Source organism: Chroicocephalus ridibundus, chromosome 7 (genome assembly GCF_963924245.1).
Source record: "Chroicocephalus ridibundus chromosome 7, bChrRid1.1, whole genome shotgun sequence".
NCBI classification, from domain to species: Eukaryota; Metazoa; Chordata; class Aves; order Charadriiformes; family Laridae; genus Chroicocephalus; species Chroicocephalus ridibundus.
In genome coordinates this window covers 18,171,792-18,185,879 of record NC_086290.1, presented here as the reverse complement: position 1 = coordinate 18,185,879, position 14,088 = coordinate 18,171,792, and the positions used below count along the sequence as shown (strand labels likewise).

Below are 14,088 nucleotides of genomic sequence, written 5' to 3'. Positions count from 1 at the left end.
CCCACCCTGCACCGGAAGAGGAAGGCGGCGGGGTTCGGCCTAGTAGCGGCTCAGCCATCTCGGTCACCGGGTCTGGACTCGGCCTTGGAGCGGCCCGGCACCCCGGAGGGGAACGGTGCCGCACCTTCGTAGCGGGACCGGCAGCCGTCGGCCACCGGAGCGGACCCGACTTAGGCACCGGCACCCCCGGAGGGGACCCGGTATCCCCTGCCCCGGGGGCGGGCGGGATGGAGCTGGACGGGCTGCTGCTGGACGAGGAGGGCACGTTCTCCCTCAGTGGCTTCCAGGAGTTCACGGTGAGTGGCTAGCGTCCCCGGGATGGTGCCCGGTGTTCCCAGCCCGGTGTCCCCGGCCCAACCCGTTCCCAGGCCCCTGGGGCGTTCCCTCCTTACAGCCTGTCCCCAGGAGCCCCGTGTGGCCGCACACCCAGGCCCCTGGCTGAGCTCCTGGGGACCCTGCCGGGCCCCTCGTGAACCGGATTGAGGTGGGGAGCCCGGTGTGGGGAGGGCTCAGGGCTTTTCTCACGTCGTCCCCCCCGGTGTCTGTCTGCCTGCAGTTCCTGCCCAGGCACCAGCAGCTGAGCGAGAGGGTGCGGAAGCGGCTCTATTATGGCTGGGACAAAGACTGCAGCCTGGATAATCTCTCCAGCCCGGTGGCAGGTGGGTCGCGGAGTTGTCCCCAGATGGGAATGCTGAGTCAAGGGGGTTGGAAGTAGCCCAGGGGCTGAGACCAACGAGTCACCCGCTCCCTCCCCAGCGCCAAATCCCACCCCTGCCCAGCCGTCCCTGCCGCATGCAGCACAGCGGGCAGGGTGCCAGAGCCTCATGGCTCCTGCTCTCTGTTTTATTGCCCTGTCTGGCCCGCTGCTGCGTTTTTGGCACCTTGCTGGTGTGCAGAGTCCTTTAGGTTCCTTGTGAATTCCTTGGCAGTGAAAGCTGTGTCCTTGTTCTTGATGAGAGGTGTCTTGGAGAACTTCTTATGTTCTGCAAGGTGCTGGGGAGTTCGTTTAATTTCTAGCTGTGAGCACCAAGGGGACAATTTCCTGCTGCGTGTTTGTCTGGATCATATCCCTTTTGTTCCTGTTGATTCAGCAGTGTTTTGGAGGAGCAGAAGGACGCGGCTGGATTGAGGCTGAGGTGCTGGTGCAGGTGGCAGTGGAGAGGAGCAGTCAAGGGCAAGCAGTGGTTTGTTGGAGGGCCTTTGCAGTGAGGTCACATTAGTGGTTCCATTATCTGCATGCTGACACAGCTTGCAGGGGACATGGAGCAGCTGGGGAAGCGTGCTTGCATTCAAAACTCTTGTTATATTTGGGGAAATGTCCTGAAGTCACCAAGAGGCTCCGCACGACATACCTTAGCGAGGAGAGGGATGCTGGACATGTGGTGACGGAGCAGGGCTGTGCAGGGCAGCCGGCTGCATGGGAGCTGCTGAGAGTCACGAGTTCTGACATGGGTGGTGCGAGGGAGGCACGTGGCTCCTTCTTGGGGCTGGCCTCACGACCGGGTGCAAGATGGGACTGTTTCACAGGACACTACCAGAGTTGAAAGTTCAAAGGGCACATTCGTGGAAGGAGACTCTGTTGAGGGTTATTACCTCTAAAGAATGCCTCGCACCCAGGAAATGCCTTGGCTCCAATAGCTGGGGGCGGGAGCAACGTACAGAGAATATCACTGAGAGTTTATCTGCTCTTACAGCTTTCCCTTTACCAGCTGCTATCAGCTGCTGTCAAAAAACGGGCCCTAGGGCTACCACATCTGTCTTGGTACAGCTGTGCCGTTGCTTGCACTGCTCTTCAAATAAGATACAGGCAATTGTGGGGAGCGTCCAGTGTAGCAGGAGGAGCTGGAAAAGGTCTGTGGCATTGTGGCGGGGGGGGGGGGGGGCGGAACGGGCAGTTGCAGGAGGCAGTGTGGGGCTGGCTGAGGAGAGAGGTTGAAAAGTGAATTTGTTCCTTCTGGAAACGAAGAACCATAACCACCTTCAGCATATCGTGCCCATGAGATGGGGACAACAATCAGCTACTCTCCGTGTCCTCTAGGACAGGGTACACTGTTGTGGGTTGGATTTGTGGGCTGAAGAATTAGGTTTTGTGTTGGGACAGAGCCTGGGGAGCCATCGCTGCTGCCTCTGCAGTGGCTGTTGTGGTGGCACAAGGGTGGCCAAGCAGGACGGGGAGAGCAGCAGCTGTGCAAGAGGCTGGGAGCTGCCAACGGGTGGCTGGAGCTGTGTCTGCCTGGCTGTGGATCCCAGCAGTGGTGTGGCTTGAATGACCTGGGGAGGTCCCGTAGAGCAGTGTGTTTCTGAGCTTGGTGGCTGCTGTCAGGCAAGTAATTCCTGTGGGTTTCAGCCGTTCTCTTGGTTGCTGTAGAGTCATGGAAAGGAGGGATGTGGAGAGAGAAGAGGTGGTGTGGTGATGCTTCCCCTGGGAGCCGCAAATGCGAGGCTGCTGGGATGAGCTCTGCCTTCGACTCTGTCAGCCAAGGGCTCAGCAGCAAAATGGAGCTGGAGTTGCCTGTCAAACACTCCTTGCCAAGCACCAGACTGTAGTGCTGTTTGGGGTGCTCCCAGCTGGTCCTATCACATTGGGAAGTGAGACGGGAGCTGCTGAAACCATCTGCCAGCAGCCGCCAGTCTCTGGCCTTTCAGTGCTTGAATGCTGAGGCATGTCCATGGGTGCGGTTATTGCTGCTTCTGTGCCCTGTTAGTGCCTTCAGGCTCCTGCTCACATGAATACGTTGCTCATCGTCATCTGGGGGGCACTGGGGCTGAGGTGAGGGGGAAGCTGGTCAGTGCTGACTAGCTCTGGAGGAGGAGGATACTGGTTGGGGGGGAGCAAAAGGACTGGGAAAACCCGGTGTTGACATCAGATCCTAGAAAGCCTCCAAAAGGGCCGCCTGAGGTCCTGTGGGGTGAGGAGAGGGTGTTAGCCTCTTTGTGCAGCCGACTGCCGGTAACTCCCCATGACGCAGACATGCTAATCTGGATCTGGCACTGCCGCTGGGCCTTGGACACTCACATCCTCTTCCTGCTTTGGTCTGGTTCTCCTGCCTATTTGTTTGTTTCTCCCTCCCTCATCCCTGATTTCTGATAAGGCCTGTCCTATGTTCATAATTTAAATTAAACTTGAGAGGCTGAGCAAACACCAAGACTCAATGGGCTAGTGAGAGAGAAGGGGAAGGGTAGGGGTGGACGGTGCCATATGGGGCTATAAGCCCTTTTTCTGCTTCTCTGTCCTAGATATTGCTGTGGAGTTGCTGCAGAAAGTGGCTCCCAGCCCTATCCGCAAACTCCAGAAGAAATACGTGTCTCATGTATCTCGGTAAGAAGCAAAACCTCTCCCTTTCATGCCGTGTGTCAGAACTGGGAGCTGTGGTCTCACCTATGACTCACCGCTGTCCCCCGGGCCAGCGCTGGCTTTGTGCTTAGGCCTGATTAATGTCAAAGAGGAGCTGGGGACAGGTGGCAAGGCCAGCAGGCACAGTGGCTTGCTGACGCAGCTGGGCCTGCTTCAGGTTCGCCCTGCTTTCTAGGGTGCAGAGGTGCTCTTGTTACCAGGAGTCTGAACTGGCTGGAGCTGCAGCTCGCTGGGCAGCTAGGTCTGAACGCTGGCTCTGCTCTCGACAGCCAAGCCCTCGCAGTGTGCCTGCCTGCAGGCACGGCTGCTCAGTTTGGAGCTGGCCATGCCTGGGAACAGGAGCCGGGGCTTTCTGCTCTCCATCCTGCATCCCCTGTGCTTTCCCTTTCTTCAGCTCAGAACAGCTGGCGCAGAACTGGCAAGGCTGGGATGTATCTAGCTGTCTATTTACCAAACCTTCCCACTACCTACATGGGGAGGGAGCAGCCAAGTTGTGCTGTGGTGACTGGCATGTTTGTAGCACCCAAATAACCTTTGGGTTGGCTCTTGCCTTGTCCCACAGGGAAGCTTGCATCTCGCCCTGCTCCATGATGCTGGCACTGGTTTACATTGAGAGACTTCGGCACCGGAACCCTGAATACCTTCAGCAGATCTCATCTTCAGACCTCTTCCTGATCTCCATGGTGAGCGGTGTGGGCTATGGGGATCACTGGGTTGGAGGGAGGCCTGGAAGAGTGCAGGGGAGACTCAGATGTGTGTCCTGTCCTTTGTGCCGCTTTTAGATGGTTGCTAGTAAGTACCTGTATGATGAGGGTGAAGAGGAGGAGGTGTTCAACGATGAGTGGGGAGCAGCAGGGAAGGTGGATGTCCAGACCATGAACACACTGGAGATGAACTTCCTGAGCGCCATTGTAAGTGGGGCTTCACGGAGCAGGGGAAAGGGGGCATTAAAGGGAGTCTGGATTTCTGCTTTTCCCCAAGGTACTCCTGTGAAGGAGTGGAGAGGGATGTGTCTGGGTGGTGGGTGGCCTGCCCTGACCTTTCACTGCTGTCCCCACAGGACTGGAGTCTCTACACAGACCCCCGTGAGCTCTTTGAAGTGCTGAGCTGGCTGGAAGGACGGTAGGTGTGGGGTGGGGGTAAGCCTTTCATCCTCCCTGCAGCCCTGGCTCTGCCCCTGCTTGGAGCTGGCCCTGCTACAGTGAAATCAGAGGTTGGGGTACCTGTGAGCCTTAGCTAGGCTCTGCAGATCCCTTCCATTGACCTTGAGCAGGGTCTTCTCTAAGCCTGCCTGGGCTGAAGCTTCTTTGATGGAGAAGGTCCATGCCACATCCACCATTCCCTGTCTTTTTCCTGCAGCGTGGCAGAAAAGCAGGGCATGTGGCGTGGCTGGTTCACCTACACGGATTTGTGTGTCCTCATGGAGCAGTCCATGTGGCAGCATGTGCTGGGACAGTTCTACCAGCAAGTGATGAAGGTAAGGGCATGGGGCAGCAGCTACTTGCAAGAACGTGGGGCCCAGTAAGCCATGGGTTTGGAGCAGGACCCTCTTTTCCACTGGGAGTAGCAGCTTGGTTTATTCCCTGTTGAAAAGGGAAGCAGTCAGACACCAGAAGATGCTGATTTGCAGCTGTGCTGCCTGAGGCAGTGCGGCCTGGTGCTGGGTTAGTCTGTGCCGGACCGTAGCCCCACAAGTCATGGTGCAAGTTCATGGTGGTGGCATGGAGGCAACTGGGTGCTGGCCGGGGATTTAAACAGGAACAGTTAGGTTTGAGCTGCGGCATTTTGGTTTGTGGTATTTAGGCTCTGCGCCATCCACTGTTAGCAATGTGGCTGCCTGCTCCCCACCATCCGGCCCTGGTGCTGGTGGTGCTGTTAGCCACCACAGCTGCTGGGTCATCAACACATGGCCATGCTGGGTCACGACTGGCTTGGGCGGGGGGCGCTGCTGGGGGGTCTGGGTTAACCATCGGCTTCTCTGCAGCTGGCCTGCCTCCTGGGTGTTGTGTACCTGACCGGCTTTGCTGCTGTCTTCACCTCCGTCACTGTGGTGCACCGGTCCGTGTGCGTGAGGAGTGTCAGCCCTGCCGCCCCCCGGCCTGCACTGTTCCCCGAGAAGGCCAGTTGCCAGCTGGATGCCCAGCTAGTCCCTGACCAGCCCCAGCCCGAGCTGCCCGATGTCTCCCCAGCCAGCAACACCCGTTGTGTGGGGGAGAACAAGACAACCGAGGAGCCGCGTCATGGGGGTGTCACAGCGACTGCGCTCTACTTGTGGGGCAGCGTGATGACAGCTCTGTCCTACCCAAAGGCACCTGATCTAGCCCAACACAGGAGCCCCCTGCAAGGCCCTTTCCGGAGACTACCCACCGCCTGTGAGAGATCTAACCGTACCGCCCCTGCCACAGCCCCTGGCCAGCCTGGCCCCTTTGGACTCGCCATGCTCCCGTCTCCTCCGGCGCTCCACTGCCATGCCTGCTCAGCCGGTGTGGACCCCACATGGGATGGAGACCCCAACCGCAAGGACTGGCTGGACCCCTTGGGGCTGAGGCAGTGCTCCTTGCACACTGCCATGGATCTCAGTAGAATCAAGAGCTTCATTTTTCCCAGCTAGGAGCATGGGGCAGCAGCCCCTTTCCCCTTCCCTCCTAGTGTGACACAACTCACTTCCTTGCACTTCTAGGACCCCGATCCCTGGGGCTGCGCAGGGCTGGAGGCCCCTGCGTTACTTCCAAACCAGCATTTGTGTCTCCCCACCCAGGGCAGGGGTGTCCTTCACTTTGGGGGCTGCTGGGACAAGTTGGGGCAGAGTTGGCTGTTGGGGTGCTGGGGTGGGAACCTACTAGCTGGAGGGTAGAAATGGGGTGCCCTTGGGCTGGGGTGCTAGGGAAAGGGGGCTGTATCTCTTCCTACAGCGCATGGGTGGCCCTTGGTGGTGCTGGGCAGAGGTGGTGTGTGGGATGTAGGGTGCCGGGGCTGTGTGTGCAGGGTGGAAGGGCTGGGGCAGTGATGCCGGGGGGGGGGCAGGGTGCTCCAGGGAGAGGTGGGGTGCTTGGATGAGGGGAGAGGAGGTCAAAGGAGCGGGGAGCGAGCAGCCCAAGCTGGTTGGCCATAGCAGCAATTCCCCTTGGGGACTGCCAGGCCACTTCTTGGGAGGTACAAGGGTCACACCAGGAGGGGACCCTGATATGGCTTTCCCCTCCGGGGAAAGGTTGTGCCCTGCTGGGCTTGGAGGTGGTAAGATGTGGTTAAGGTTGAGCTTCCTTATCTTGCTTGTGTTGGGTGCTTTGAAACTGGGGTGCTCTGTGATGCCATCCCAAACCCCAGCTGCCTGTGGCTGATGGCAAATGGTGCCTGACTGCTCCTCGGGGCGGGGAGACGGCACCTTGTCTTGCTGACCAGCCCGACTCATTGTCCCCCTTCTTTTTAACTGTGGATTTTACACCTGTTTTTCACTCTTTTGTAGATGCAAACCTCTTCCAATAAAAGTAGTTCTTGCTGTGCACCTGCCTTCTCCTGCCCCACTGTGGAACGCCATTGATGCAGCTGTGTGGTTACCCCAGGCAGTGCTTGCTCTCCGAGCCGGTGTGCTAGGCAGATCCTAGAGCTGGCAAGTGAGCCCAGGAGCAATGAGGCCTGTCCTGCAGGACTCAAGAGACTAAGCTCTGGTGACACGAGGGACATCAAGTCTGGTGCTGGAGAAGGCAGGGGTAGGGAGAGAGGACGATCCCCATCACTGGGAATGCGGGGAATGCATGGTCTCCAACGCTCTTTGCTCTACAAAGTCTGTCCAGTTAATGAGTGAGCCCCAAGCGACAAGGGATTGGCAGGGTTGCTGTTGTGGTCGGTGGCACAGCCATCTCTGCCCTGTGACAAAAACGAGCCATCCCCTGTCTGTGCTCCTTTGGGAGCCTTCCCAGCCAAGCAAGCAACTCTTGTCCCTGGCATCCTTGTCCAACAGCAGCAGGATTCAGTGCCCCCCTCATAGAAGCACGGGGAATGTGGTAGACCCCCATCGGAGACCCTCCAAGTATGGGCACAGTGCCCACAGCGGGGAATGGTGGGACCTGGGAGGGGAGGGGGTGGGCTTGGGGGGCTGTGCAGCTTTTAATGGGCTCCTCAGGGCCTGATGGTAAGGACTGCGTGGGTGATGCTGGACTGGGTGGGCAGGAGGTGTTCTGCTGGGGAGGAACAAGCAGGGGCAGGGCACACTGGAGCTGGAGGATGCTCTTGGTGGAGATGCTCCAAGCACATGAAGGAAGAGGCGTTTGTGCTACTCTGTCCCTGCCTGGTGTACAAGAGGCAGAGATGAGACCTGGACTGTGGGCAGTTGGCACTGTAACAGCATCTGGTGTCCTGGCCATGAGTGGCTTGTCACCTGGCCCTTGCGGTGACAACCCAGGTTGCATTCCTGGCCACAAGGGCAGGTTACTCACCAACTCAAGTTAATGGCTAACCCTGGGGCAGCTCCTGCGGAAGGTGGAAGTTCAGCCGTGTGAGGGCTGTGAGGAGCCCTTTGTGGGAGTGGGAGCCTGCCCACCCCCTCCGCACCGTAAACTGGGAGCAGTGCGGGGAGGCAGCAGCATGAATGGGGGCCACCGTGGAGTGCCTGGTGCCAGGAGCCCTGCGCTCGCATCCTGCTTCCCACGGAAGATGTGCTCCTGGATGCTGAGCTGTTGCTTTGCCCTTCAGGTAAGGGAGGACCATGATGAGCCAGCCAGAGAGATGGGGTGATGGGGAGAGGGCTGGAATCCCCGCAGATGGCAGAGACCGCATCCTGCCAGGCAAAGGGTGCTTGGGGCTCTGGCCAGGGTGTGCTGGGAGGGAAGTGGGCAGTTGTGGGTGCTGCCCGGGGGTTGTCGGTGAGCACGCGTCCACCCAGGGGTGCTGGGCACAGGAGGCTGCAGTCATGACCGCCCCATCTCTTCCCCGCACAGCACCTGGCCGTGCAGACCTCTTTGCTCTGCATCTTCTACCTCCTACTGCTGCCCACCCTGCCTGAGGAGCTGCCCCAGGCCACCAGCGAGCTGCTGGCACGCAGCCTCTTTGCCTGCGGCATCTCCACAGTGCTGCAGACCACCCTGGGGAGCCGGTGAGCAAGGGGGGCGAAAGGGATGCAGCCATCACTGGAAGGGGGGTGACACAACAGCAGGGCATGTCTCTGCCCACCCCCCTAGGCTGGGGGAGGACAGGCTTTGCTGGAGGTGGGAAGGGCTCCTTGCTGCCTTGCTCCCGCATCATACGCAGCTCCTCCGGGCCACCCGGTGCCTGTGCTGCCCATGTCCCACACAGGGGCTGGATGTGTGCTGTGGCAAAGCCCCTGACCTCCACGGACACCCCACGTGCTGCCACTTGGGATGTGCTAGGGCATAGTTGGGATATGGGGTGCCTTCCTGCCGCTTTGGGGTTCCCACCTCCTCTGCTTCCTATATCTCACTCCTCCAGCAGCCAAAGCTTTGGGAGCAACCCTGTCCGCTCTTTCCTCCCTAATGTGCCCTTGCTTTCCCCTTCCCCAGGCTGCCGCTGGTTCAAATCCCATCCTTCGAGTACTTGGTCCCTGCCATGGTCCTGGGCTCCCACCTCTCCCTCAGTGCCAGCATGGACAGGAACGGTGAGCACAGCCCTGGAGCCTGCGTCCTATGGGGTCAGGGCCATGCCGGTGCCAGGGGAACGGCGGTGATAAGGTGCACGGGGTAGGGATGAGGAGTCCTGTCTGCTGGCCCCTCCGGTGATGGTGACAGCACCCTCCTCATCCCTGAGCACACCTGCAATGTGTCTGGGGCCACACCACAAGATTTGTGGTCTGTGACATGCCTGGGGCTGCCTCCCCTGGACATGGTGGGGATGATGGCACACTGGCCCTTCTCCAGCAAGCAGCCCCTGTGCTGCATGTTCTTGGACCCAGCTCCAGGATGCCAGCATCCACATGCATCACCTCCCTCCGAAATTCCCTTCCAGGCACGGCTGTGGCCAGTGCATGCCCTGCACCGCACTGCACCGTCGCAGGGAGCCAGGCTGCCTCACTGCGAGAGGTGGGTGCTCCTGGGCTGGGGGTCCCCATCCTCCTGCTCCACCAGCACCCCTGTTATCACCTGCATCCCTTCACCCCCCAGTCCCTTTCCCAGCCCTCCTGGAAATTGCCGTGAATAGGGGAGACCTAAGGGAATGTGCAAAGGCAGTGGGGATGGTGGTGCACGTGGGTGCATGTGTTCTCCTGGGTTTGGGGTGAGTGGAGGATGGGCAACAAGTGATGCTACTGGGGTGGTGGGAATGTGGCCGAGGGAGATTGTTGGGCTGCTCTCCATGTACCCTGCCCCACAGGTCCCATCCTTTCCTCCCACAGGTCTCTGGAGCTGTGCTGGTCTCTGGGCTGGTTCAGCTGGTGCTGGGAGTGTCTGGTGTGTCTGGGTGGGCAGCCCAGCGCTGCGGGCCCATGGTCCTGGCCCCCAGCCTCTCCATCATTGGGCTGTCCGCATACAAGGAGGCTGCTTTCTTCTGCTCCACTAACTGGGGGATAGCGCTGCTGTATGTGAGCCCAAGGGCCATGGTGGTGTGCAGCTCGCACAGCTTCCCTTCGCCATGGGGACAGGAACAGGGCATCCCTGCAGTGCACAGCGCATATTTGGGGCCCCCCTGCTGTGATGTTGCATGGTGACCTGTGCTCTCTCTCCTAGGCTCATGCTCCTCGCTGTCACCTTCTCCCAGCACCTGGGGTCCTGCCGCCTGCCCTTCTGCGCCTGTCCCCAGGCTCAGAGGGGCTCCATGGAGCCATCTGTCCCCACCCTGCGCACGTTCTCGGTACTGTGGCTTGTACCTCCTCTGCTGCGCCCAGGCTTCTCTCTGTGCTTGGCTTCTTGGTGTGGGATTAGGTGGGACCTGGTGGCCTTGGAGCAGAGCTGGGTGCTGGGAGCAGAGGCAGGGGTGAGAAGTCCTGGTGCAGCTCCCAGGGCGTGGGTGCCACTGGGGGAGCGCAGGGGGCCTGCACTCGAGGGTACTGGAGCAGCAGAGTCTGGGATGCTCCTTGCAGCAGTAAGGGGAGGTGTGGCATGGCTGTCGAGAAGTGACAGGACCAGGACCTGCTGTCTGGGGAACAGCAGACAGGGTGCTGGCTGGGACAGGCAGGGGAGGAGGGTCCCCTGATGAGGTTCCCCTTGCTGCCTTGCAGGTACTGCTCCCGTTTGCTAGTGTCTGCATCGTCTGTGCCATCCTCAGCCACCTCCACATCCCCTGGGAATCGCTGGACCTGGCCATGGCACAGCTGTCCTGGGCCAACAGCACCTTCCATGCCCCTTGGCTCCGCATCCCCTATGCAGGTGGGGGGCGGCAGGGCTGGGTGCAGCCATCCACCTTTGGCCAGGGCCCCTGTCACCCATCCCCTCCCCCTCCGCTGCAGGTGAGTGGGGGTGGCCGCTGCTCACCCCCCAGGCGCTGGCAGTGGGCATCGCCATGGCCATCGGATGCAGCATGAACTCGGTGGGCTGCTACGTGCTGTGTGGGAGGCTGCTGCGAGCCCCCCGGCTGCCCCCCCACGCCTGCAACCGGGGGCTCTGCATGGAAGGGCTGGGCAGCCTCCTGGCAGGGCTGCTGGGCACCCCGGGGGGCACGGCTGCCAGCATCGCCAATGCCTGTGCCATCGGCTTCACACAGGTATGCCTGGGGTGGGCTGAGGAAGGTTGACAAGGGATGGGGGAGGCAACGGAGCAGGAGGTGTGGGGGACCTGTGGCACCCAGGCTGTCACTGAGCCAGCGCTGGGGAAGGCCGGTCTGTATGGCACTATGGGGGAGACAGAGTTGGGGGGGACCCTCCTCACCCTCATTTTCCCATCCTTCTTTCCGCCAGACTGGCTCTCGCTTCTCGGTGCAAATAAGTGCGCTGGTGTGTGTGGTGCTGGGCACGTCCCCGAGGCTGGCAGGGCTCCTCACCCGCATCCCGCTGGCCATTCATGGTGGGTACCCTGCCCCTGCCCTGCACTGCGGTGCCCGTAGCCTACCTGGTGCTGCCTGACTCCTGCCCTCACAGGTGGGGTCCTCTGTGTCACCTACGCTGTGGCTGTGGGCACGGGCATCTCCTACTTCCAGTACGCGGACATTGACTCAGGGAGGAACATCTTCATTGTTGGCTTCGCCATGTTCATGGCGCTGCTGGTGCCACGGTGGCTCGGCGCGGCTTCGGCTCACCTGGCCACAGGTAGTGGGGACATTACCCAGGCAAGGCAAAGCCTCAGGCACTGCGACATGGTGACCACACATCTCCAATGTCCTGGGAGGCTGGGGTGGCTGTCCAACACCTGGGCCTGCTGTGGCAGCTCCTGCCCCTTTTCTACTGTTGGGCTGGGACATCCCGGGTGATTCTGACACTGTCCCTGCAGGCTGGGTGCCCCTGGACCTCCTCTTCCTCTCCCTGCTCATGGTGCCTGTCTTCTTAACTGGCTTCTTGTCATTTTTCATGGAGAACACAGTCTCAGGTGAGGGGATGCTACAGCATGTCTGCATGAGCTGGCGGTCTGAGGGCTTGATCTGGCCATGGGACCATCCCCAAACCAGCCGCTCTGCCTCCAGGCAGCCCTGCTCTGGGGTCCTGGTGCTATTCTGGGCTGGGCTGGTGCAGCTGGAGGAAGGGGCTCCCACCTCACTGCCCCCATCTCACTGCCCCCTGCCCTGGTTGCAGGAACCCTGGAGGAGCGAGGGCTTCTCTCTGACCTGTCGCTGAGGAAAGCTGGGCCAGGGTCTCACCGCCACCCCTGCGGAGAGAGGGATGAAGCCAGCCAGGTGTATGGGCTCCCTGCTGGACTGAGGAGGCTGATGCCATCATCCTGCAAAGCCTTCCCCTGCTGCTTCCTCTGCCCGGGGAGCGAGGAAGAGGAGGAGGAAGGGGAGGAGAGTAGCCGTGCCTCTGAGGAGGGGACTGCTGCACCAGGGGAAGGGACACAACTGCTCCCCAGACCTGGCTCAGGGGAGCAGCAGCCACCCACGAGGCCAAGTGAGATGGAGATGTCCACGTGGCACACTGAGGCCTGACCCCACAGTGTGGGGACACCTCATGGAGAACCAGGGCTATGCCCCCAAGGCAGCTTGCAAGCCACTTTGCTCCTCGTTTCTGAAGCCCACATCGACTGGGGGGGCCCTGCACTTCTACACTCCCAGCACAAACCTCATTTCCCTGCTTGGGAGCAAGCTATAAAAACCTTGAACCACCTCTGCCCTTTCCCGGGATTTCCTTTCCAGCCAGGATTTACCTGGGAGTTGCCAGGCACCCTCCCGTGGTGCCCTGAGGACTGTGACCATGGAGGGTGTGGCCACCTGGTGCCACTGCAGCTGGGGCTGTGGGTGCCCCTTAAGCCCACCATCACCCCATGGAGGTGGCTGGGGAAGAGCTCGGTGCTTTGGCCAGCCCCAAAGGGCAGTTGCCCCAGTCTCTGCCCACCTGCCGGCACCATACTCAGGAAGGGCTGGCTGTCCCCCTCCTCACTGCCTTATCCCAGCTGTCCCTAGGGCCCCTTGATGCCCATGGCACCAGGTGTAGACTAATGCCTTGGCTCTGGCACACCAGGATGCCCCAGGCTGGGGGTGCAGCTCAGCTCAGTTCCCCAAATAAGTGACCCCCACCCTTTCCCCTGCAGCAGGTTGATCTCAGGAGTGCTCACAACTTAACCGTCCCTCAGGTGTTGCTCTTGCTGCTAAACCAGCCAGCAGCGGTTCTCTGGACAAGAAAACAATGCCTTTGACCCCTGTGATTAAGCTCAGTGCCTGGACTGGTTTCCTACTGCTGGCTGGTTACGCTGACTCCAGCAGAGTCTGCACCAGCCCTGCTCGCGGCTCCAGCGTTCGGAGCAGATCAGAGTCTGCGAGCAGGGCCCTGTGCTGCCTTCACCAGTCTGAACCGGCCTGAAAAAGCCCAGCAGTGGGGTAGGAAAGGCTGGGGCTTTGCAGCCCTCGGGTGATGCAAGCTGACCCCAGGTACAAGCTCGAAGGAAGGATGGACTTGGGCTGGGAGGACAAGGAAGCCGGCCCACAGGAGCGACATGCTTGGGCTGGACCACAGCTCCAGGGTGTGGGTGTCCCCTCTACCTGGTCCTGAACATCCCCCTCATGCACAGAAACACCCAAAGGTACCTGCAGGGTGGGAGGGACGTGGTGCTGTCGTGTGGGCAGGTCCCCCATGATAAGCCCCCTTTCCCCAGCCCCCTGTGATCCCCATAGCTGGGCCCTGTGCACCCAGTGGGCTTGGGGTGTAACACTCTGCCCCTGCAGCCCAACCTGCCCCTGCACTCCAGCTGTGACCAAAGCCCAGCTGGGTCCTGCACCCTAACCTGGCCATGTAACCCAATCTGTCCTGCACCCTGCCTGGATCCTGCACCCCGAAGCCCCTGCCGGCTCCCACCTCCCCTGGCACCCCCTTGGGATGCAAACCCTTTGGGACGACCACCTTCCCCCGGCCCTGCCCTGAGGGCAGCTGCAGCCTGCATGGGAAGGAGAAGGGGTGGTGGTGGGGTGTGAATAGGGTGCAAATAGGGGGCTCAGGGGCAGTGCATGGGTGCAGGGGGGACAGTTTGTGAGTGCAAGGTGGATGGCCTCAATGCATGGGGTGCAGGTGGGGTATCATGGTCAGAGTCATGGGTAGGGGGGTCAATGCCCGGGGGAGGACGCAGCTGTGCTCAGTGTGGAGGAGGCTGGAGGGCTTGCGGGGATGTGTGGTGTCCATGGCCCCTTCCAGGCTGGCATAGCCCTGCTCTGTG

The 14,088-nt window shown here is 60.5% G+C and overlaps 2 protein-coding genes across 3 annotated transcripts; both read left to right on the top strand.

Annotated features, from left to right (window-relative positions):
- The first annotated feature begins 2 nt into the window (after positions 1-2).
- On the top strand, positions 3-6,857 carry CNPPD1 (cyclin Pas1/PHO80 domain containing 1). The gene is made up of 8 exons (XM_063342282.1): positions 3-296; positions 557-659; positions 3,238-3,319; positions 3,918-4,038; positions 4,138-4,266; positions 4,416-4,477; positions 4,715-4,832; positions 5,340-6,857. Exons 1-8 carry the CDS (start codon positions 228-230, stop codon positions 5,964-5,966), a joined length of 1,311 nt encoding a protein of 436 aa, XP_063198352.1. The 5' UTR covers positions 3-227; the 3' UTR covers positions 5,967-6,857.
- A 628-nt stretch (positions 6,858-7,485) lies between these two features.
- Positions 7,486-12,832, top strand: SLC23A3 (solute carrier family 23 member 3). Of its 2 annotated transcripts, XM_063342278.1 has the most exons (12): positions 7,486-8,044; positions 8,290-8,444; positions 8,869-8,963; positions 9,311-9,384; positions 9,696-9,877; positions 10,027-10,150; positions 10,518-10,665; positions 10,746-10,999; positions 11,193-11,298; positions 11,373-11,540; positions 11,722-11,817; positions 12,021-12,831. In XM_063342278.1, exons 1-12 carry the CDS (start codon positions 7,937-7,939, stop codon positions 12,368-12,370), a joined length of 1,860 nt encoding a protein of 619 aa, XP_063198348.1. In that variant the 5' UTR covers positions 7,486-7,936; the 3' UTR covers positions 12,371-12,831. The 2 variants fall into 2 exon arrangements, with proteins under 2 accessions (XP_063198348.1, XP_063198349.1); XM_063342279.1 differs by lacking the exon at positions 8,290-8,444 and having other exon boundaries at positions 12,021-12,832.
- The last annotated feature ends 1,256 nt before the right edge of the window (positions 12,833-14,088 follow it).

Coding starts and splice junctions, on each gene's coding strand:
- CNPPD1 (XM_063342282.1), top strand. CDS start 228: ATGGAGCTGGACGGGCTGCTGCTGGACGAGGAGGGCACGTTCTCCCTC. Junction 660..3,237: donor TCTCTCCAGCCCGGTGGCAG/GTGGGTCGCGGA, acceptor TCTCTGTCCTAG/ATATTGCTGTGGAGTTGCTG. Junction 4,833..5,339: donor TCTACCAGCAAGTGATGAAG/GTAAGGGCATGG, acceptor GCTTCTCTGCAG/CTGGCCTGCCTCCTGGGTGT.
- SLC23A3 (XM_063342278.1), top strand. CDS start 7,937: ATGAATGGGGGCCACCGTGGAGTGCCTGGTGCCAGGAGCCCTGCGCTC. Junction 9,878..10,026: donor AACTGGGGGATAGCGCTGCT/GTATGTGAGCCC, acceptor TCTCTCTCCTAG/GCTCATGCTCCTCGCTGTCA. Junction 11,299..11,372: donor CATCCCGCTGGCCATTCATG/GTGGGTACCCTG, acceptor CTGCCCTCACAG/GTGGGGTCCTCTGTGTCACC.